Source organism: Populus alba, chromosome 10 (assembly GCF_005239225.2).
Source record: "Populus alba chromosome 10, ASM523922v2, whole genome shotgun sequence".
Classification (NCBI taxonomy): domain Eukaryota; kingdom Viridiplantae; phylum Streptophyta; class Magnoliopsida; order Malpighiales; family Salicaceae; genus Populus; species Populus alba.
In genome coordinates this window covers 529857-546942 of record NC_133293.1, presented here as the reverse complement: position 1 = coordinate 546942, position 17086 = coordinate 529857, and the positions used below count along the sequence as shown (strand labels likewise).

The following is a 17086-nucleotide window of genomic DNA, read 5'->3' as shown; positions in this document are numbered from 1 at the left end:
GGTTTTCTCTGTATTCTTTCTCAAGATAGTTTGACACTGTTTAGAAAGTGGTGCAAGCTGTATTTTATAAAAATTTTAAAAAAACATATGTTAAAAAATAATTTTTTTTATATATATATTTTTGATTATTTTGATGTGTTCATTTTCAAAATAATTTTTAAAAAAAAAAAAATATATTTTAATATATTTTTACATAAAATTTATTTTAAAAACTAATTATAATTACATTCTTAAATAGGTAATATTATTTTATTTTTTATATCTTTTTGTTTCTATGTAATTGTCGTTCACAGGAGTTACTTTAGTAAACTATTATACTTATAATAGGGTTGTTTTTAAAAATATTTTAAGTTAATAATGAGAGCGAACGTGTCAAGGAGCCCTAATGGATTGTTAAAAAGGAATGACTAGATTTTTATTTATGGAATAATCAAATTGGCTATGCTTCTCTTTTCATCTCCTAGATCCACATGGAAAATATTAAAGATTGAAATTTACAAAACATATGGATTGTGAATCCGGTTGTTAATGCCTGGAATAATATTAGCAATATATATTTAAAACAAAATAGAATATTATTTGTATGATATAATATAAGCTAGAGATGAGCGAAGTCATTTTAATTATTCGATTAACAAAAAGGTAGTCGAGATTTGCCAATAGATATTTTCAATTAATTAAACATATAATAACAGATCAATGCTGTTCACTATGTTTCTACTCCGTGTAATTATATTATTTTATTTAATTGAATCATGAAACAAATTTTTTGATGATTCTAAAAATATATTTAAATAAATAATTATTTTCTTTTTATATTAGTATTAGTATATAACTAGCCTCTGGGCTGCGCTTTGCTGCGGGGTTGATTATTTTTTGAACAATAAATGATGTTTAAGTATTGAAAATTGGTAAAATAAATAAATAAATATATATATATGATAAATATGTAAAAACACTAATTAGGGCTAAACTAACATGGAATATTCCATCAAACCTGAGATCTAGATTATATGACTATTAAAAATAAAAGGAATTATAAAGTCTTTAAAAAAATATGTCTACTTTTTTAAACTCGTGACCTGATTTATTAAACTTGAAGCACTTGATTTAAATAAATCATGAAGTTTAATTTTTATAAAATTAAATATTAAATAATAAAATAAAATGAAAAAAAATTCTAATCATACAAAAAAAATTTTAAAATTAGCAATAAAAAATTAATGATCAAAATCACTATTACAACTATTATAATAAGTAATATTATTATTATTATCACCACCACCACCACCACAATAATTGCTAACATTGTTTTTTTTAGTAATAATATTAGCATTCTCATTAATATTATTATTATCTAACAATTATTACTACAATCATCATTGTTATTGTTATTATTATTATTATTGTCGTTGTTACTATTATCATAATAATAATAATTATCATTATTATTATTATTATTATTATTATTCTTTTCTCCCATATTATTATTATTATCATTATTTGTAGTAGTAGGAGCAGCAGCAGCATTAGTGCTATTGTTACCACTACAACAATGACTACTATTATTATCACCACTACTTTTATTATTGTTATTGTTGTTGTTACTATTATTATTATCACTACTATCATTAATAATAATAATAATAATAATAATAATATTTTCATCATCATCATTACTAATTTAGTTGTTGTTGTTGTTGTTGTTGTTGTTGTTCTTATTATTATCACTACTATCATTAATAATAATAATAATAATAATAATAATAATATTTTCATCACCATCATCATTACTAATTTAGTTGTTTTTTGTTTTTGTTGTTGTTGTTGTTAATATATTATTTTCATTTTAATTTTTATCATCATCATTATTAATATTACTATGATCATTATTACAATTATTATTGTTACTGTTACTGTTATTGTTATTGTTACTGTTATTATTACTACTATTATCATTATTAAAAAAAATAAAAATCATGAACTTGATTTAAATGATAGAATTCATGTAACATCCCCAATAGTTTAACCCAATAGCTTAAGTTTTTAGGTAAAGTCCCAAGATATAATTTATATTATTCTCTAACATATCTCCTCAAATGAAAGTTATTTGGGCTTCAAACTTGCACAGGTCCACACTACCTTGTCCTTAATTTTTATCAAATAAATGGGGGATGGTGAGATTCAAGAACTCATGACCGCTTGGTCATCAAGGCTCTAATACCATATCAAAGAACCATCTCAACCCAATAGCTTAAGTTGTTATGTGAGGTCCTAAGATATGATTTATATTATTCTCTAACGATAAGTTTCTAAAATTTCTAATGAAATTACAACAAAGTCTTCCCTATACCTGAAAGTCCCAAGTTATCAACAATTAACCCTGCATGCATTTGCATCCACATCCCAACAATAAATGCACCCACAAGTGATCCAACTCAACTATTCAATTCATTCAAAAAAATGATCATGACAACTTATTTTATTCAATTTATATCTCATAACACACACATAAATTAGAAATTAAGACGAACATCCAAATATTGAAAATTCATATACAAACACAACACAGTTTAGCATTCTAAACATAACCAGTACATTATAATATTCCAAGCGCAAATTAATACATTTTGATATTCCAAACACAAAATAGTACAAAGAGTATACTATTATGATCAGGTTACATGATTACTACATAACAAAATACATAAATAGACCCTAAGTCCCTAGCTTATACAAAAAAGGTCAATAACCTAATTTCTACTCCTTACGTGCATGAAAAGGACCTGTAAATCATGATTTCAATATAAATAAATAAATAATAAAATACAATAACTATATCCCCTTTTTCTCTTTTTTTTTATAGGTATTCCAAGTGCTAATCAAGAGTATCCACCCTAACACTTCTACCCAAAATAGGAAGGTTATTATCGACACTAATGACCCTCATCAACGCCTTTAGTTTCTCATCCTGAGATCAACTAATCAAGTTCATGGAAATGTCGACAATAACATAATTGTTGGTGTCATTAGCTATTTCCGGGCCGAAATAGTTAATCAATGTTCCATGTTACCTTAGGAGGTCCCTGGATATACCGATGTCAAGAATCCTTGACATCATTAGCTCTCACCTCAGAAAGCTAATCAAGTTCCATGAGTTTTTCCGATATTAACATCACCCACCGATATCATTAACTATTTTGAACCCGATTAACTAATCAAGTTTCATATTCCTCCTCCCCTATACCGATCATGCCGATGTTAGCCAACTTGGCTAACATCATTAGTCTCCTTATTTAGGACTGCTAATCAAATTCGAGGAACGATCATCCATAAGGATCATCATTATTGTTCATTTCATCCATAAGGACCCATAATTAAATCTAGATTTCCATTTCCATTTCCATTTTCTTGTCATTTACCCCTTCATTTTCCCTTCTCTTCTCTTTTTTTTTCTTCTTTTTTTTTCATCATTAGGCACTAAAACTTATAACTCAACTAATGATTAAAATAATTATGAAATAGAGAAGATATAGGTATTGAATACCTATCTACTATGGACGCTCGACTCGTGTTTCCTTATTGTTGCTGCACTTCTTCTATGGTTCCTCCTGAAACCCTAAATACCCATCGTTATTCCATATTATTCATCATATCACAACACAATAGCAGCAATGGTGATGATATTCATTTTCCTTCTACCATCCTTTTTTTTTAAAAAAAAAAAAAAAAGATCAAGACATGATGTTACATGGTTTACAAAGAGCAAGAAAGCAAATTTTACCCTTAATATGGCTAAATTTCATCATTTTATCACCTCAGCCGAAACTATCAGCAGGGGAGACAAATCGACCTCTGTTCATATTTTTATTCATATCTGGAGTTCTAGGACTCTAAATTAGATGGGGTTGGATTCATTAAAAAAAATAACACTCTTAGCTACAACTTTTATGAGAGATTGTCCCCAGATTTTGTTGTCCTGGGGCTTGAATCTCCTTTGGAAAAGAGGTGATGAACCTAACTAGATTCGTTGATGATTTTCAATTAAGTTTTCCACTGTCCCTAATTTATGCATCATGAAAACACAACATACCAAAGTTTTTTTCTTCCCTCCCTCACTTGACTCTTGGCCAAATTTGGCTTAAGGGAACTAAGGGTTCCCTTCCTTTTTTTTATACACTAATCCACAACATTTCATCATTGTTTACCCAATGACAATATGTTTCAATGTTCTTATGGAACAACAAGGAAAAAAAATTAGAATTTCTCCCCTTCCTTTCTAACCCACCTTTGTCGGCCACTCTTGCTCCTTTGGCTATGGTTTTTGTTTTAATCTTCTTTGCTTAATTTCATCCTCTTAGGTAACTTATGCAACTCTCATCCACTTAATTCCAATCATTTTCCGCACTTTCTCAATTTTTTACTCAAGAACCCTAATTTTTCAACTTTAAATTACCACACAATTCTTAATTGAATTTAAGTTGGCTTTCACAATTTATTTAGAACTACATACTTGAGGGAAATTTAGGTTTAATTTCTAGTGTGATTAAAGTTTCTCAACTTCTTTTTCTTCACCAACAACCGACCCTCCCTTCTCCCTCTTTTTTTTCACAAATTCTTCACTTTTCTTCTTGTAAATCCTTTGCCCAAGTGTGTTTTCTTCACTTAATAATTTCAAGACTTGTGTAGGTATACTAACTTAGGTGTTTTCTTCTAGGTTTGATGTAGGAAAATCTTAAAATTCCCCCCTTCTTGATGATGTCCAACCAACCATGGGAGAGAGAAGGAATGGGGTATTTATAGTCCCATTTCTTCTTAATTCTATTTTGGCCCCATCTTTCTCCATCTTTCTCAATTAAGCCCCCCCCTTTTTTTTTTGTTCTCCAAAACTATTAAATTTTATCACCACAATTATGATCATTATTATTTTTTGTAGTTACACTATTTTTGTATTATAAAAATTTAAATTATTATAAATCCCTCTCTTTTTTTTGGTAAAATTTGTTCTTAGATTTCACAATTCAAAACTATACAAACTTAGATAAAAAAAAAAAAAAGAGCCAAGAAAAACAATAAGAAATTAAAAGAAAATGAACTAAATTGAAATCATTATTATTATTCAAAAAAAATATAAACTTTATTTGAAGGATAAAAATGAAAGATATAAAAACTTTGACAAAATAGCAAAGTAAAAAAAATAAGAAATTAAAAGTAGAAGGACCGAATCGAAATACCTTAGATATACAAATTAAAAATCAAATGTTAAATTGAAAAGAAATAAAACTTCAACAAAAGAAACAACTAAAAAGCAGCAATCAAAACTAAAAGGTCTGAATGTAAAAAAAAAAAAATAATAATAATAATAACAATGAGGACTTTATTGTATTTACCGGGGTAGGAGAGAAAGATGAAGGAAAAAAAATAAAAGAAATGGTCACTAGCGATACACCAACCACATTTAAAGTACATGTGCCACCTATAATGGAAGAGAAAATAGAGAGGAATTGGCTAAGATGATGAAAGAGATTTTTTGACCACTAGAAACTGCCACACCCACAACACAAAGTGTGCAGCGGTTTCAACACATTGGTGCTTGCTCTACATGCGCCAAAAACTTTTCAATTAAAAAATCACTATTTTAAAATAGAATTATGTTACTATCCTCAACTAAACTTACAATTAATAACAAAATCTAAGGTGAAAGACTCAAATACCCCTAACTACAATGAACTAAATCTCTTATATCCAAAGGTAAATGCGCAGTTCTACTGTGTATAAAAAAAATACTTAAATACCCCTATCCAAGATCACTAATTTTTTTTTATTTTTAGAGATATTTTGGTTATTTTATTATTTATACAATATTAAATAAATAAAAATACCCTAAACAAATCAATAATAATTAATACACCTAGTGGAAATACCAAAATAATCGAAATAATCCTGGTCAAAGATCTAACTTTTGATGAAAAAAATCATTATATTATATTGTTGCGACGAACAATTAAATGTAAGAGAAGTTATCCTGTGTTTTGTAACATGCAACTTGCACCTATTTGACTATTTCTCCGCTTCATGATAAACGAGTCTGAGTCATGTCACGTGCATTTATCACAATTTGTTGACAAAGGAATTACAACTTACCACTTGGCCCAATATTTATCTAATTAAAAATAAGAAAAAGGTTTTTGCCATTTATTAGTCAACAAAACACTCACTTAAAGTCTACTGCAGATCACGTGTAATTAAATATTAGTAATTAATGACAAATTAACTCAACTTATCTTCAGATTAATACCCTGTTTATTTTTATTTCAATTACATTTAAAAAAAATTATATTTTTTTATTATATTTTACTTCAAATTAATATTTTTTTTTATATACTTTTTAATCATTTTGATATATTATTTTAATATATTTTCAAGTAAAAAATATTTTAAAAAATAATCACAAACTAAATCTTACATATATCCGAGATAATATAATTTTGAGAAATCTGTTTGAACTCAAGATCTTAGAGTTATTTTTAAAAAAATTAAAATCGAGATTTTTTTAGGAAAAAAGAATAATGATTGAATCAATGACAGGAGCTATCTCTATTATTCTCTTATAAAAGAGGACCTGCCTGCCTTTGTTCTACATCAGACCCAAGGAAAATGTCCTCTTTTCTTCATGAAGTCTCCTTGCTTTCCCTCTGCCTCCTCTACGGCTCAATCTTTTCCTTGATTGCTCAAGCTTCTGTCCCTCCGTCAGCCAGATTTCAGATCCCCGTCGACACATTTTTCGGGGAGGACTACTCGGTAGAATACGGGGCATATTATCGTCTCATAGGCATTGATAACTACCCTTTCCAGCTTAGCTTTTACAACACCACCCCTGATGCCTTCACTCTCGCTCTCCGCATGGGAAACCCTCTCGCATCTCCAAAGATGTATTTTGTCTGGGAAGCCAACCGAGGCAAAGCAGTACGTGTAAACGCCACTCTCACTCTTGGTGAAGATGGAAACCTTGTCTTGGCTGATGTCGATGGAAGCATTGCCTGGCAAACCTACACTGCCCGGAAAGGAGTTGTTGGCCTGCAACTCCTTCCCAATGGCAACATGGTGCTTCATGATTCGAAGGGGCGGTTTTGTTTGGCAGAGTTTTGACCATCCCACCGATACTCTTCTAGCGGGGCAGTCTCTTCGTCTTGAAGGAACGGCTAGGCTTGTGAGTCGGGCATCTGAGAAGCAAAACTCCGATGGACCATACAGCTTGGTTTTGGAACCCAAAAGACTAGCCATGTACTACAAGAGCCCTAGCTCTCCTAGGCCTTATCTTTACTACACACCAGACAAGGTAAGCGAATCCAAGGGTCGTATTCAGAATGTAACTCTGTATAGCCGAGGAGAAGTCGATGGATTTTATTATGATTTTGCTCTTTCAACTCCTTTCCAAGATGCCATACTCACCACAGTCAACTACAACAACACAGTACTGTCGTTTCTTCGACTCGGGATAGATGGGAATCTTAGGATCCACACCTTCTATGATAAAGCGAACAGCAATGATGGATTTCAAGTGACCTTCACCCTTTTCTCTAGAGATTCGGGCTGGGAGAGTGAGTGTCAATTGCCGGAGAGGTGCGGTCGCTTTGGACTGTGTGAGGATAACCAATGTGTTGCTTGCCCGTTGCCGAACGGACTAATGGGTTGGAGCAGGGACTGTCAGCCTGTGAGGTCGTCTTCATGTGGATCCAAGAAATTCTACTACTACAAGCTGGAAGGGGTTGATCATTACATATGAGTAAGCACACAAGCGGGACTGGTCCGATGAATGAGGACGATTGTCCGAGGAAATGTTCAGGCGATTGCAAGTGCTTGGGTTACTTTTACAACAAGGAGACATTCAAGTGTTGGATTGCTTATGATCTCCATACCCTAACCAGGGTTGGAAACTCCACTCACGTAGGCTACATAAAGGCACCGAAATAACGTTCCTCAAACACTTCGAATGGCCGAGGAAAGATTGGTCTTGTCGTTGTTTGGAAATTGGAATTTAGAGTCATGTATCGATTACGACAAAGGTGGTGTTATTTCCAATAATCTGAAGCCTTTTCTCTTTGTTTTTTTCTTTTTTTGTTTAATTGTAGAAATTCAGGCTAACTTACTATTTACTTTAACTAAATACTCCAGGTTTTAAAATTAATAATTATATAAATTTTTAATAATTTTAAAATTTATAACATTCAAATCAATAATTTTTAAAAAAATAAATTTAAAATTGAACAATTAAATTACCTCATCCATCTTTTCTCTTTGATTTCATTCTTATGCAGTGTCAGCCGTAATAAAAACAAATGTATGTTATAATACATAAGAAGTGTTTGATTTTTGTTTTTTTCCTGGCTCTTTTTTTTTCTTCTTCTTTTTATTAGTAGGACAAATCTAAAAAATGCCCCTGTGGAAATTATATGTTTCAATTTTATCATTAAATAGTTTTTTGTATTAATTTTAGTTTCAAACTTTTCATTTATGAGAAAAAATCGAGTACTTGATTGGGATCAAATTGAATATGGATAAAATCTAATTAGTTTTTTTTTATCTATTAATGTGAGTATTTGAGTTAGCTTCTATGTACCTTAATTAATTATACGGATCTTGAAATTAATGACTATGTAAGTTTTCAATGGTTTTAAGTTTTGTGAAACTCAAACTAGTAACCTCTAAAATAACAAATTTAAAATTTAATCAGTTAGATTTTATCTCTTAAAATTTAATTAGTTGTTACTATAGTTGGATATGGAGGAAGGTTAGGGGTTCACCTAACTTGTATCCAAATCAATATTTTTATCAAAAAAAATTTTGGTTAATGCATATGTAATTTCTTATCCAAGGATTTGCATTTTGAATCTTTTATTTTCTTATGGATAAAATGTGCTAGAACCCTCTATTATTGATTAAAACGCGCAAAAACCTAAATAAATTATTCAACAAAAACTAAGTCATGGAAAACCTAGTCTAACCTAAAAAAAAGAGGTCAGCCTGCAAATCAAGAATCAACTCAGAACATAAATTTTAAAGAAGAGGGTGTTTTTCATAAACCAGAAAATGAAGACGAAAATTCTCTTTCAAATCTATCATGAAAGAAGTTTTTGTTTTCGTTCTCTTTCAAAAATTCTCTTTAAAATCCGACATCTTTTGTGCTTAAAATTAATAAAATCCCAAGTTGTGATGTTGTTTGATTCTTGGGTATGGGGTATGGGGTAAGGTGGCAGGCCATGAAAAGTCGACCTGGGTTTTGTTTTAGAAGAAAATAATCTTGAAATAGTAAAAACTAAATATCACTTAAAAAGTACTTAGGCTGTTTTTTTTTTAAATTAATTTTTTTTTTAAAGTGAATTAATTTTTGATATTTGATAGTGTAATAAAAAATAAGTTGAAAAATATTTTCGAGTGTTTGGTTATGTCATGGAAAATAAACTGGAAAATAACTTATTAATGTTTTATTTTTCTCAAGTTTATTAAAATAATAAGGAACAAATCTTACAAATTAAAAAGTTGAATGAGAATGAAATTAAAATATATATATATATATATATAATTTCATAAATTATCTCAAATAAAATAAATAATGATCAAAATAACATAAATCAAATCTAAAAAATAACAAATAAATAAAAGATGAAGAAATTAAAATAATAATAATTAACATTTCATAAATTATTTCAAATAAAATAAGTAACTATAATAAGGATCAAATTTGATAGATAAAAAATTTCAATAAAAAAATAATAAGAAAAAAAAATAACAATTATAAAAATAAAGAATAAATTTAATATAAAAATTAAATTTTAAGAGATAAAATTGAAAAATAAATATTCAAAACAAAAATATATATAACAATCAAAAGTTTAAGGATCAAATTTGATATAATCAGCAAATATTATGACATTTCTAAATTTTTCACAACTTCTGAAAAGTGTTTTCCATTCAAATTTTTCAAAGAAACAATTTTCTGAAAACCAAGTCAAATTTTGTTTTTTATTAAAAAGTATTTTTCATTAACCAATTTTTTTAATAACAAATAAATACAAGAAAATTTAAAAAATAATTTTCTAAAAACTACTTTACAGAAAATAAAAAAGTCAATTTCTAAATTCCCAACTTGATCCTGAGTCACACTAAGTTGGAGTTGATTCTCAGGTTTTATAACAATGACAAGACTTAACACTGAAAATCTGTAAGCCTAATATTCCAACGTGTATATATTTTCTCGAGATCATAAAATATCGGTGATTGATGCGAATTTTCTATTATAGATATTCAATCTTCAAACATAACACAGCTACAATCCTCATCATTTTTCAGTTCTTGGATTAATAATTCCATCATCTTCTTATACATAGGCATGTAATGATCGTTGATCATCGTTCTGGACAGTCGGATCTTACTATACAGTTCTCTGGGAGTCTCGTATAAACCTACGTGTTCTTCCGTGGGTTCATCAAGTTCTAAGTTAGCAGTATCTGATGAAGGTATGGAAATGACATGCATGATTCTGCCAGGAGGATAGAACAGTTGGCTCTCTGACAGATCCTCTGAGGTGATGTGAGTTTTTGCTTCAGCTGCTTTGGCGAGATCATTCTCTTCTTCAAAAATCTCATTTGCTGCAGCGGCTTCTTCCTCCTGCGCTTGGATATCAACTTCGCTCTCTTGCCTTTGTAGCTCCCTCTCCAGTTCATACCACAATTGACCTTCAGTAACCTCTTCCATGACTGATGAGGTCATTACCCTATCATCAGATAAAAATGGCTCATCTTCCCTGGCATCATCGTGACCTGAACCACAGCTTGACTCAAGTAGGATCTGCAGTGAGTCTTTTGTCTGGACTTCAGTCACAAGAGCTTCAGAGTTTTCAGATACTATAGTAGCTTCAGGCAAATCCTGTGTGTTAGAATTTACCAAAGAAGGGCCCACAGAACGTCGACGTTGCCCCATACACGACCATGATGCTAAAGATGGGCGTGTTCTGGCAACAGCTTGGGCAACATCTTGTGCTCGCTTCATCACAACCTATATCAAACAATTATAAAATTCAGAAAAATCCTATCTTGATCCTGATTCAATTCGGAGACAAAATGTGAGTTACAGGTGTTTTTACTCGTTCCAAATTAGAACTAAATGACGGTGGCTTGATTACAAGTCCCTGGACCACTAATTCACAACCACAAGCATCATGTTACCTGAGTGCTGCTGGAGACAGGTCGCAGAAGTGCACCTGCACCAGCAACCCTGGCTTTCGCACTAGCTATGGATGGTAGACGGGATCCCAAGGCAGTAGCAGAGCGATAAACAACATTTAGGACTCTGGTATGCTCAACCTGATCCCTCAAATCATTTAGCCATGAAGATGCTGTGACCTGGTTGACAACCATTTAAAAGTCAGGAGTTTGACAGTGGATGGTAAAGAATGAACATCAATGTTTGACCCTCTCAGGAACAAATTTCAGAACCTCAGAGCGAAGATCATCAACAGAGGCAGCTGAAAATGTAGGCACCAGATCAGATCCATTAATGACAGTGGTAATGAAATGCTTGCCTGATTCTGCTAAATCCCATGTCATACATGCAGCTGCAAATAAAGTAATGAAAGGCATTTAGAGAGCGTATCAAAGTAACCCGGAGGTATACCCTCTTTCAACCAAATAAGATCTTCCATAAGAATCAAAGTGCAAAGAGCATTTCACACACGATGACAAGAAAACCCAGGGGTTTATCCTGAAAACAGAATATTGCACCTACAGCACAGAATCTCAGTTTAGAAATTAATATTGGTGTTCAAATGTAAACGGCAAGCATGACAAGTATCCAATCCAGTACAAGCTTAACCAAGTAAATGTCAAAACAAAATAAAAGATCACCAGGAGTCAATAGCACATGCCTGGGGCAAATGTGACACAGGTACTTGAAGAGAGCTCCTTTTGTTCTCTAAGTATATAGGTTAATAATGCTGCAGTACCACCACCAAGTGAATGCCCAACAATCTGTAAATGATAATCGAATAATTAGAGGCGAGTTCAAAGACAGGTAAACCTTACTACATGTCAGCATCTTACACTAATACCATGTTAGTGTATACCAGAGACATTAATATGAGAAAGATGAATCCATGCCAAAAAATATATTCAATTACCTTAATTTTGTGGTCGGGATATTCACCATGTACCCTAAGCAGGAGAGGAGAGCTCATCTTGGCAATCCAACGAGCTGCAGCAACCATTCCACAGTGTGCATAGCCTAAAACTAAATTACTAATCCAACCATCATGTAAAACTGAATGGTGAAAGGGGACCACTGCACCAGTTGCTGCTGTTAGTGTATCTTTGATGCTATGAGTACCGCGAATCAGTAGAAGGAGTTGTTTTGAATTTTTATCATGTATAATTGTGAAAGCAGGCTTCAGAAGCTGCATCCAAACTTGTGGAAATTAAAAGGAATACTCATTTAACATTTTGAACAAAAATAAAGCAGAAAGTAGGATCATGGAGAGATTACGATACATGGGAAGAACATCATCTAAACAAGTTCTTCCAGAATACTGTTACAATGGAAAAAAGTTGCACACCTCATATATTGATGCTTTAAACTGAGCTGAATCATGAAAAAGAATCTTAAGTATGTTCAGTGTCATAACCTTTCTGGGACAAGTAAATCTAAGAGGAAAAGGTTGATAAGAAAAGGCATGCAGTCTTGAGTTTTAGGCATGCAGTCTTGAGTTTTAGGCATGCTTAAGATTTGGGGTCCATTGACTATGTCACCAATCACAAATGATGTTATCCAGTTCAAGTCTCCTAGTTGGGGCATGCCAAGTAGGAAAGACAATGTCTTACAATAGTGTACCTTTCTATTTCTTTCCTTTTCAGAAATAACAGCCACAAACTGTAAAATAAGGTATTTAAAATCAGCTTTTTGTTTCCACAGTCCTTTGTGAATTTATTTTGACAAGGGGCACCACGTAAGGAATCTTCTTAATGGTGTAAAAGCAGGACGTTTCACCTGTAAAGGAAATTGCTGTGTATGCACAGCGTTTTAGAAAGAACAAACAGAACGAGAAATGCAGAAAAATCTACTTAAAATTGATAAAAACCCATAATACAGGCTAAACTATATCTAAAGAGAGGATAAGGAGCCATAATGTAAATCCCTATGTAAAAGAAGTTTACAGGTTTACTTTAAATGTAAAGAAAGAGATCAAAGCACACTAACAAATTGCATTATAGATTGTCACCTACCCCTGCTTTTGGCTTCTGAATAAGAACATCCTCCTGAGAGAATCCTGCCAACTCCAAAAAGATCGGGAATGGCTTCTTTGAAAAATACATGCAAAGGGTCAACAATCTCAATAGATCGTACATCTCTGCTATAATGTCAGGGCCTTTCAGCTGTACAGAATTACCACCAGCATATACACTTGCAACATGGAAATTACCCTACACAAAAAAAAAAACCCTCGATTAAACACATTAACTAAACCTCAAAGGCCTAAGAAAAGAGTAATACAAATCAAAGTTTAAGATTAAGGCATGTCATCTGCATCTAGGGCTGCTGCATTATTCCCGTAAATATACAAATTTGAACAAATAAATAACTAATTACACTTGATCTTAAGCAGAAGGCCAACCAAAGTATACATAACCAATTACAGTAAAGTACGTCTTTACAGCAATCAAAACACTAATTAACTCCTTTTAGCTTAACTAAACAACAACTAAATAAGCAGTAAACTCTAGATTCTTACACCAGAAAGCAAAATATAACTAAAAAAATGCCTACATTAAAAAGCCAAAAATAACTCAAAACACACACAAAAAATCATAAAAAAAGACCACACATTTTCGACAAATAAATTACTCATTAAACTAGAGCATCAGTTTTTACAAAAATAGCAACTATCTCCTTTCTCTCTTCACAACTAAAATAACTGAACGCACAAAAAAATATTAAAATTCACATACTCAATGATAAAAAGACAAACTTTAAAAACAAAACCCAAATTTAACACAACCCAATATAAATCAAAACACAGTTCTTAATATATACCTGTCTCCTTAAGAGATAATTGATTCCAAAAGCCAAGTCACCAATGGGCCATTTTCCTAAAGTCTCAGAGTAAGTGAACCTAAGCGTCTCTGATAATGTTGTTATTGTTTCTAGCCAAGTGGCAGGCGCTTGTACCGGTCTTCTGGCAATCCTCCTCGTCCCCGACCTCGATTTCGATAAATCAACGCCCTTCGCTGCCGCTAGTCTCCGGATTATTATGTAATACATCAGCATCGCTGCTCCCGCCGCCGTCGCCATTGTCGCCGCCGCCATGATTGGAAGAATTTCAAGTTTTGGAGATCATGCAAATGGGTTTTTCGAGGAGAAACAGATTTCAGGGATTTTGGAGGAAGGGTATGGATTAGAAGTCAGAGAAGTTTGTAGACACAGAGAAGAAGTGTGGAATGTTGAAAGGGATAGATGAAGATAATATAATATTGAAACGAAGAAAGATTAGGTGTTAAATTACTATTAAGTAAATGCTTGCGATCGTGTTGATAGTAGTTTTTTTAAAACCAAATTATAAATATATTAAAATAATATCTTTTTATTTTTAAAATTAACCTATCAGAATAATTAAAAATTAAGAATTTTAAAAAAACCGAAAAACAAACACTAAGCTTAAGTTTATCTTGTTTACAAGAAAAGATAGGTATAAAAATATAAAATAAATATATTTTAAAATTAAAAATAAAAAGAAACATGTTTACCCTATCACTATTATCTTTGTTTTTATAGTCAGACATAGCTAAATCTTATCTAAATATATAATTTGCAATGTTATTTTAAATTTTAATTTTGATTTTTATTAATAATTTTAATACTTCTTAAGATGTTTTTTTTTTTAATTAATGTGAGTGTATATAACTTGTATATATCTTAATTAATTTAATAGATCATGAAGTTAATAAATGTATAAGTCTCTAGTAGTAACCTTTAAAGAATCTAAACCCATTACTATTAAAAAATAAATTCAATTTCTAACCAAATAATTTGGAAATTTCAATTTCTAACCAAATTTAATTTCTAACCAATTAAAAAATAATTAATGTGAGGATATTTTGGAGAATGAAAATAATTTGAAAACGGAAAGGTTGAGTTTGGGAATATAATAACCAAATAACCAAGTAACCAAGTAAAAGAGTGCGCGCACGTTACGGCAACCAATGACTAGTTGGAGGGGCAAGTTTTTCCCTCTGTTTAAGACTCAGGTAAGTTGGCAACGTGCGTGTACACTATGATTTTATTTTTATTTTATTCGATGATAATGTATTTTCAATTAAATTTATTTTCAAATAATTTTAAAAATACATCTTCACATGTATTTAGAAGATCTAATAAATTTTTATGAGTGTTAAATATTGATATCCAAAAAACTAAACAAGAGAATAAATTAAAAAAACAACAACAAACATTTGGCTTAGAGGCACACCAAAATAAAATCACATGAAAAAGTAGTATTCCTTACTACAGTATTTATGTTTGAGTGTGTTGTTAATTAATAAATAAATAAATAAATAAAAATCAATGATAAATGTGAGCTCTACGGTTTGACGAGGACAGCAGTCAAGGCGAGAAAGTGAAAAAGGAGTCCCAGAGATGAGGGCAGAAATCACGAGAACGTGTTGGCCTGGAGACTGGCTGGATCCAACCTTACTCAGCAATAATTGGATGGGCCATCATCGAGCATACGAGGTAGGTTCAACTAACTATCATTTTTATAATATACATCCATCTGGTTTGCTTTTTTTTTTTGCTGGGGGAGGTTTGATAATGATTCGTTTTTAAATCATTTTTGTTACAAATATATTATAATATTTTTTATTTTTAAAATTAATATATCAAAATAATTTAAAAACATAAAAAAATAAAATTATATTTTAATCAATCTTTATTTAAACTGCAAAGTCATTCGAGAGAGAGAGGTTGAACTATGATTGTTATAATAAAGCTTCATTTGGTTGGCCTTTGTTATTTAAAATAATTATTGTTAGAAATTATTTAAAAAATATTTTTTTATTTTTTAAATATAGTAAGGAATTTAACTCTATATCTAATTAAAAAGGTAAAAAAAGAAATATTTTTTTAAATATAGGCTATTATTTAGAATGGATTCTATAATATAGGATTATTCCCTTATTTTCATATTTTTATATTCTTAAAACACTACATAACATAAATAAATTACTTGAATTGCTCCTAAACTATATATTACTATTTTGATAGTTTATTTTAACTATCAAAAATTTAAAATAACATAAAAGCAAGTCAACAATAAATATAAAGTATTAAAATCTAAAAATAATTAAATTATATCAAAATTCATCAAATTATAAAATTGAATACTAAGTTAGTTTTTAATGATTATTTTGGTTATAGTCTTGCATTATTCAATGGTATGATGTTAGGTGAAATTTGTGTTTAATTATTATTTTTAAAATTTATATATATTTATCCTAACTATAAATTACTAATTATTTGAAAGATAATTCAACTATTCCTAATTTTCACTTAAGTCCAGTTAAAAATATTTACATGATTCAAAAATTAAACAAATTAATTTCATTATAATCAATAAATTTATATGAAATCATTTGAAAAATAAATATATTTATTTAATAAATATTTAAATATATTCATTTATAAAATAATTCTAAGCAATCTTTTAGAGATTAAAGAAAAATATTATAAATTAATTAAGTAATACAAGTGTTAAGAAACTAATTCCTCTAAATACACCATAGTATATGAGGATGAAGGATAGATATTTTCTACATAACATTAATAAGGGATAAATATTTTTTTATATAATATTAAAAAAAATAAATATTACTTATATAGTATTAATATTGAGAGAAATATGTAGGTTCTTACAATGTTTTTATCTTTCTTCTCTCTTTAGTGAGGAGAATGACAACGAATTTTAAATAAAAAAAATCCCTAATCAACATTGTAATTAACGAATTCAAAATGAAAGGTTAGAACAATTTGGTGATCTTATACG

The 17086-nt window shown here is 30.3% G+C and overlaps 1 protein-coding gene and 1 pseudogene across 1 annotated transcript; one reads left to right on the top strand and one right to left on the bottom strand.

The window, feature by feature from the left end:
* The first annotated feature begins 6594 nt into the window (after positions 1-6594).
* LOC118057369 (EP1-like glycoprotein 3) lies at positions 6595-8106 on the top strand (annotated as a pseudogene).
* Positions 8107-10219: 2113 nt separating this feature from the next.
* Positions 10220-14524, bottom strand: LOC118057368 (uncharacterized). The gene is made up of 7 exons (XM_035069925.2): positions 14083-14524; positions 13275-13472; positions 12176-12448; positions 11924-12026; positions 11496-11614; positions 11226-11402; positions 10220-11055 (listed from the first exon to the last, which is right to left on the bottom strand). The coding sequence occupies exons 1-7, from the start codon at positions 14353-14355 to the stop codon at positions 10306-10308; spliced, it is 1893 nt and encodes a 630-aa protein (XP_034925816.1). The 5' UTR covers positions 14356-14524; the 3' UTR covers positions 10220-10305.
* Positions 14525-17086: the final 2562 nt, after the last annotated feature.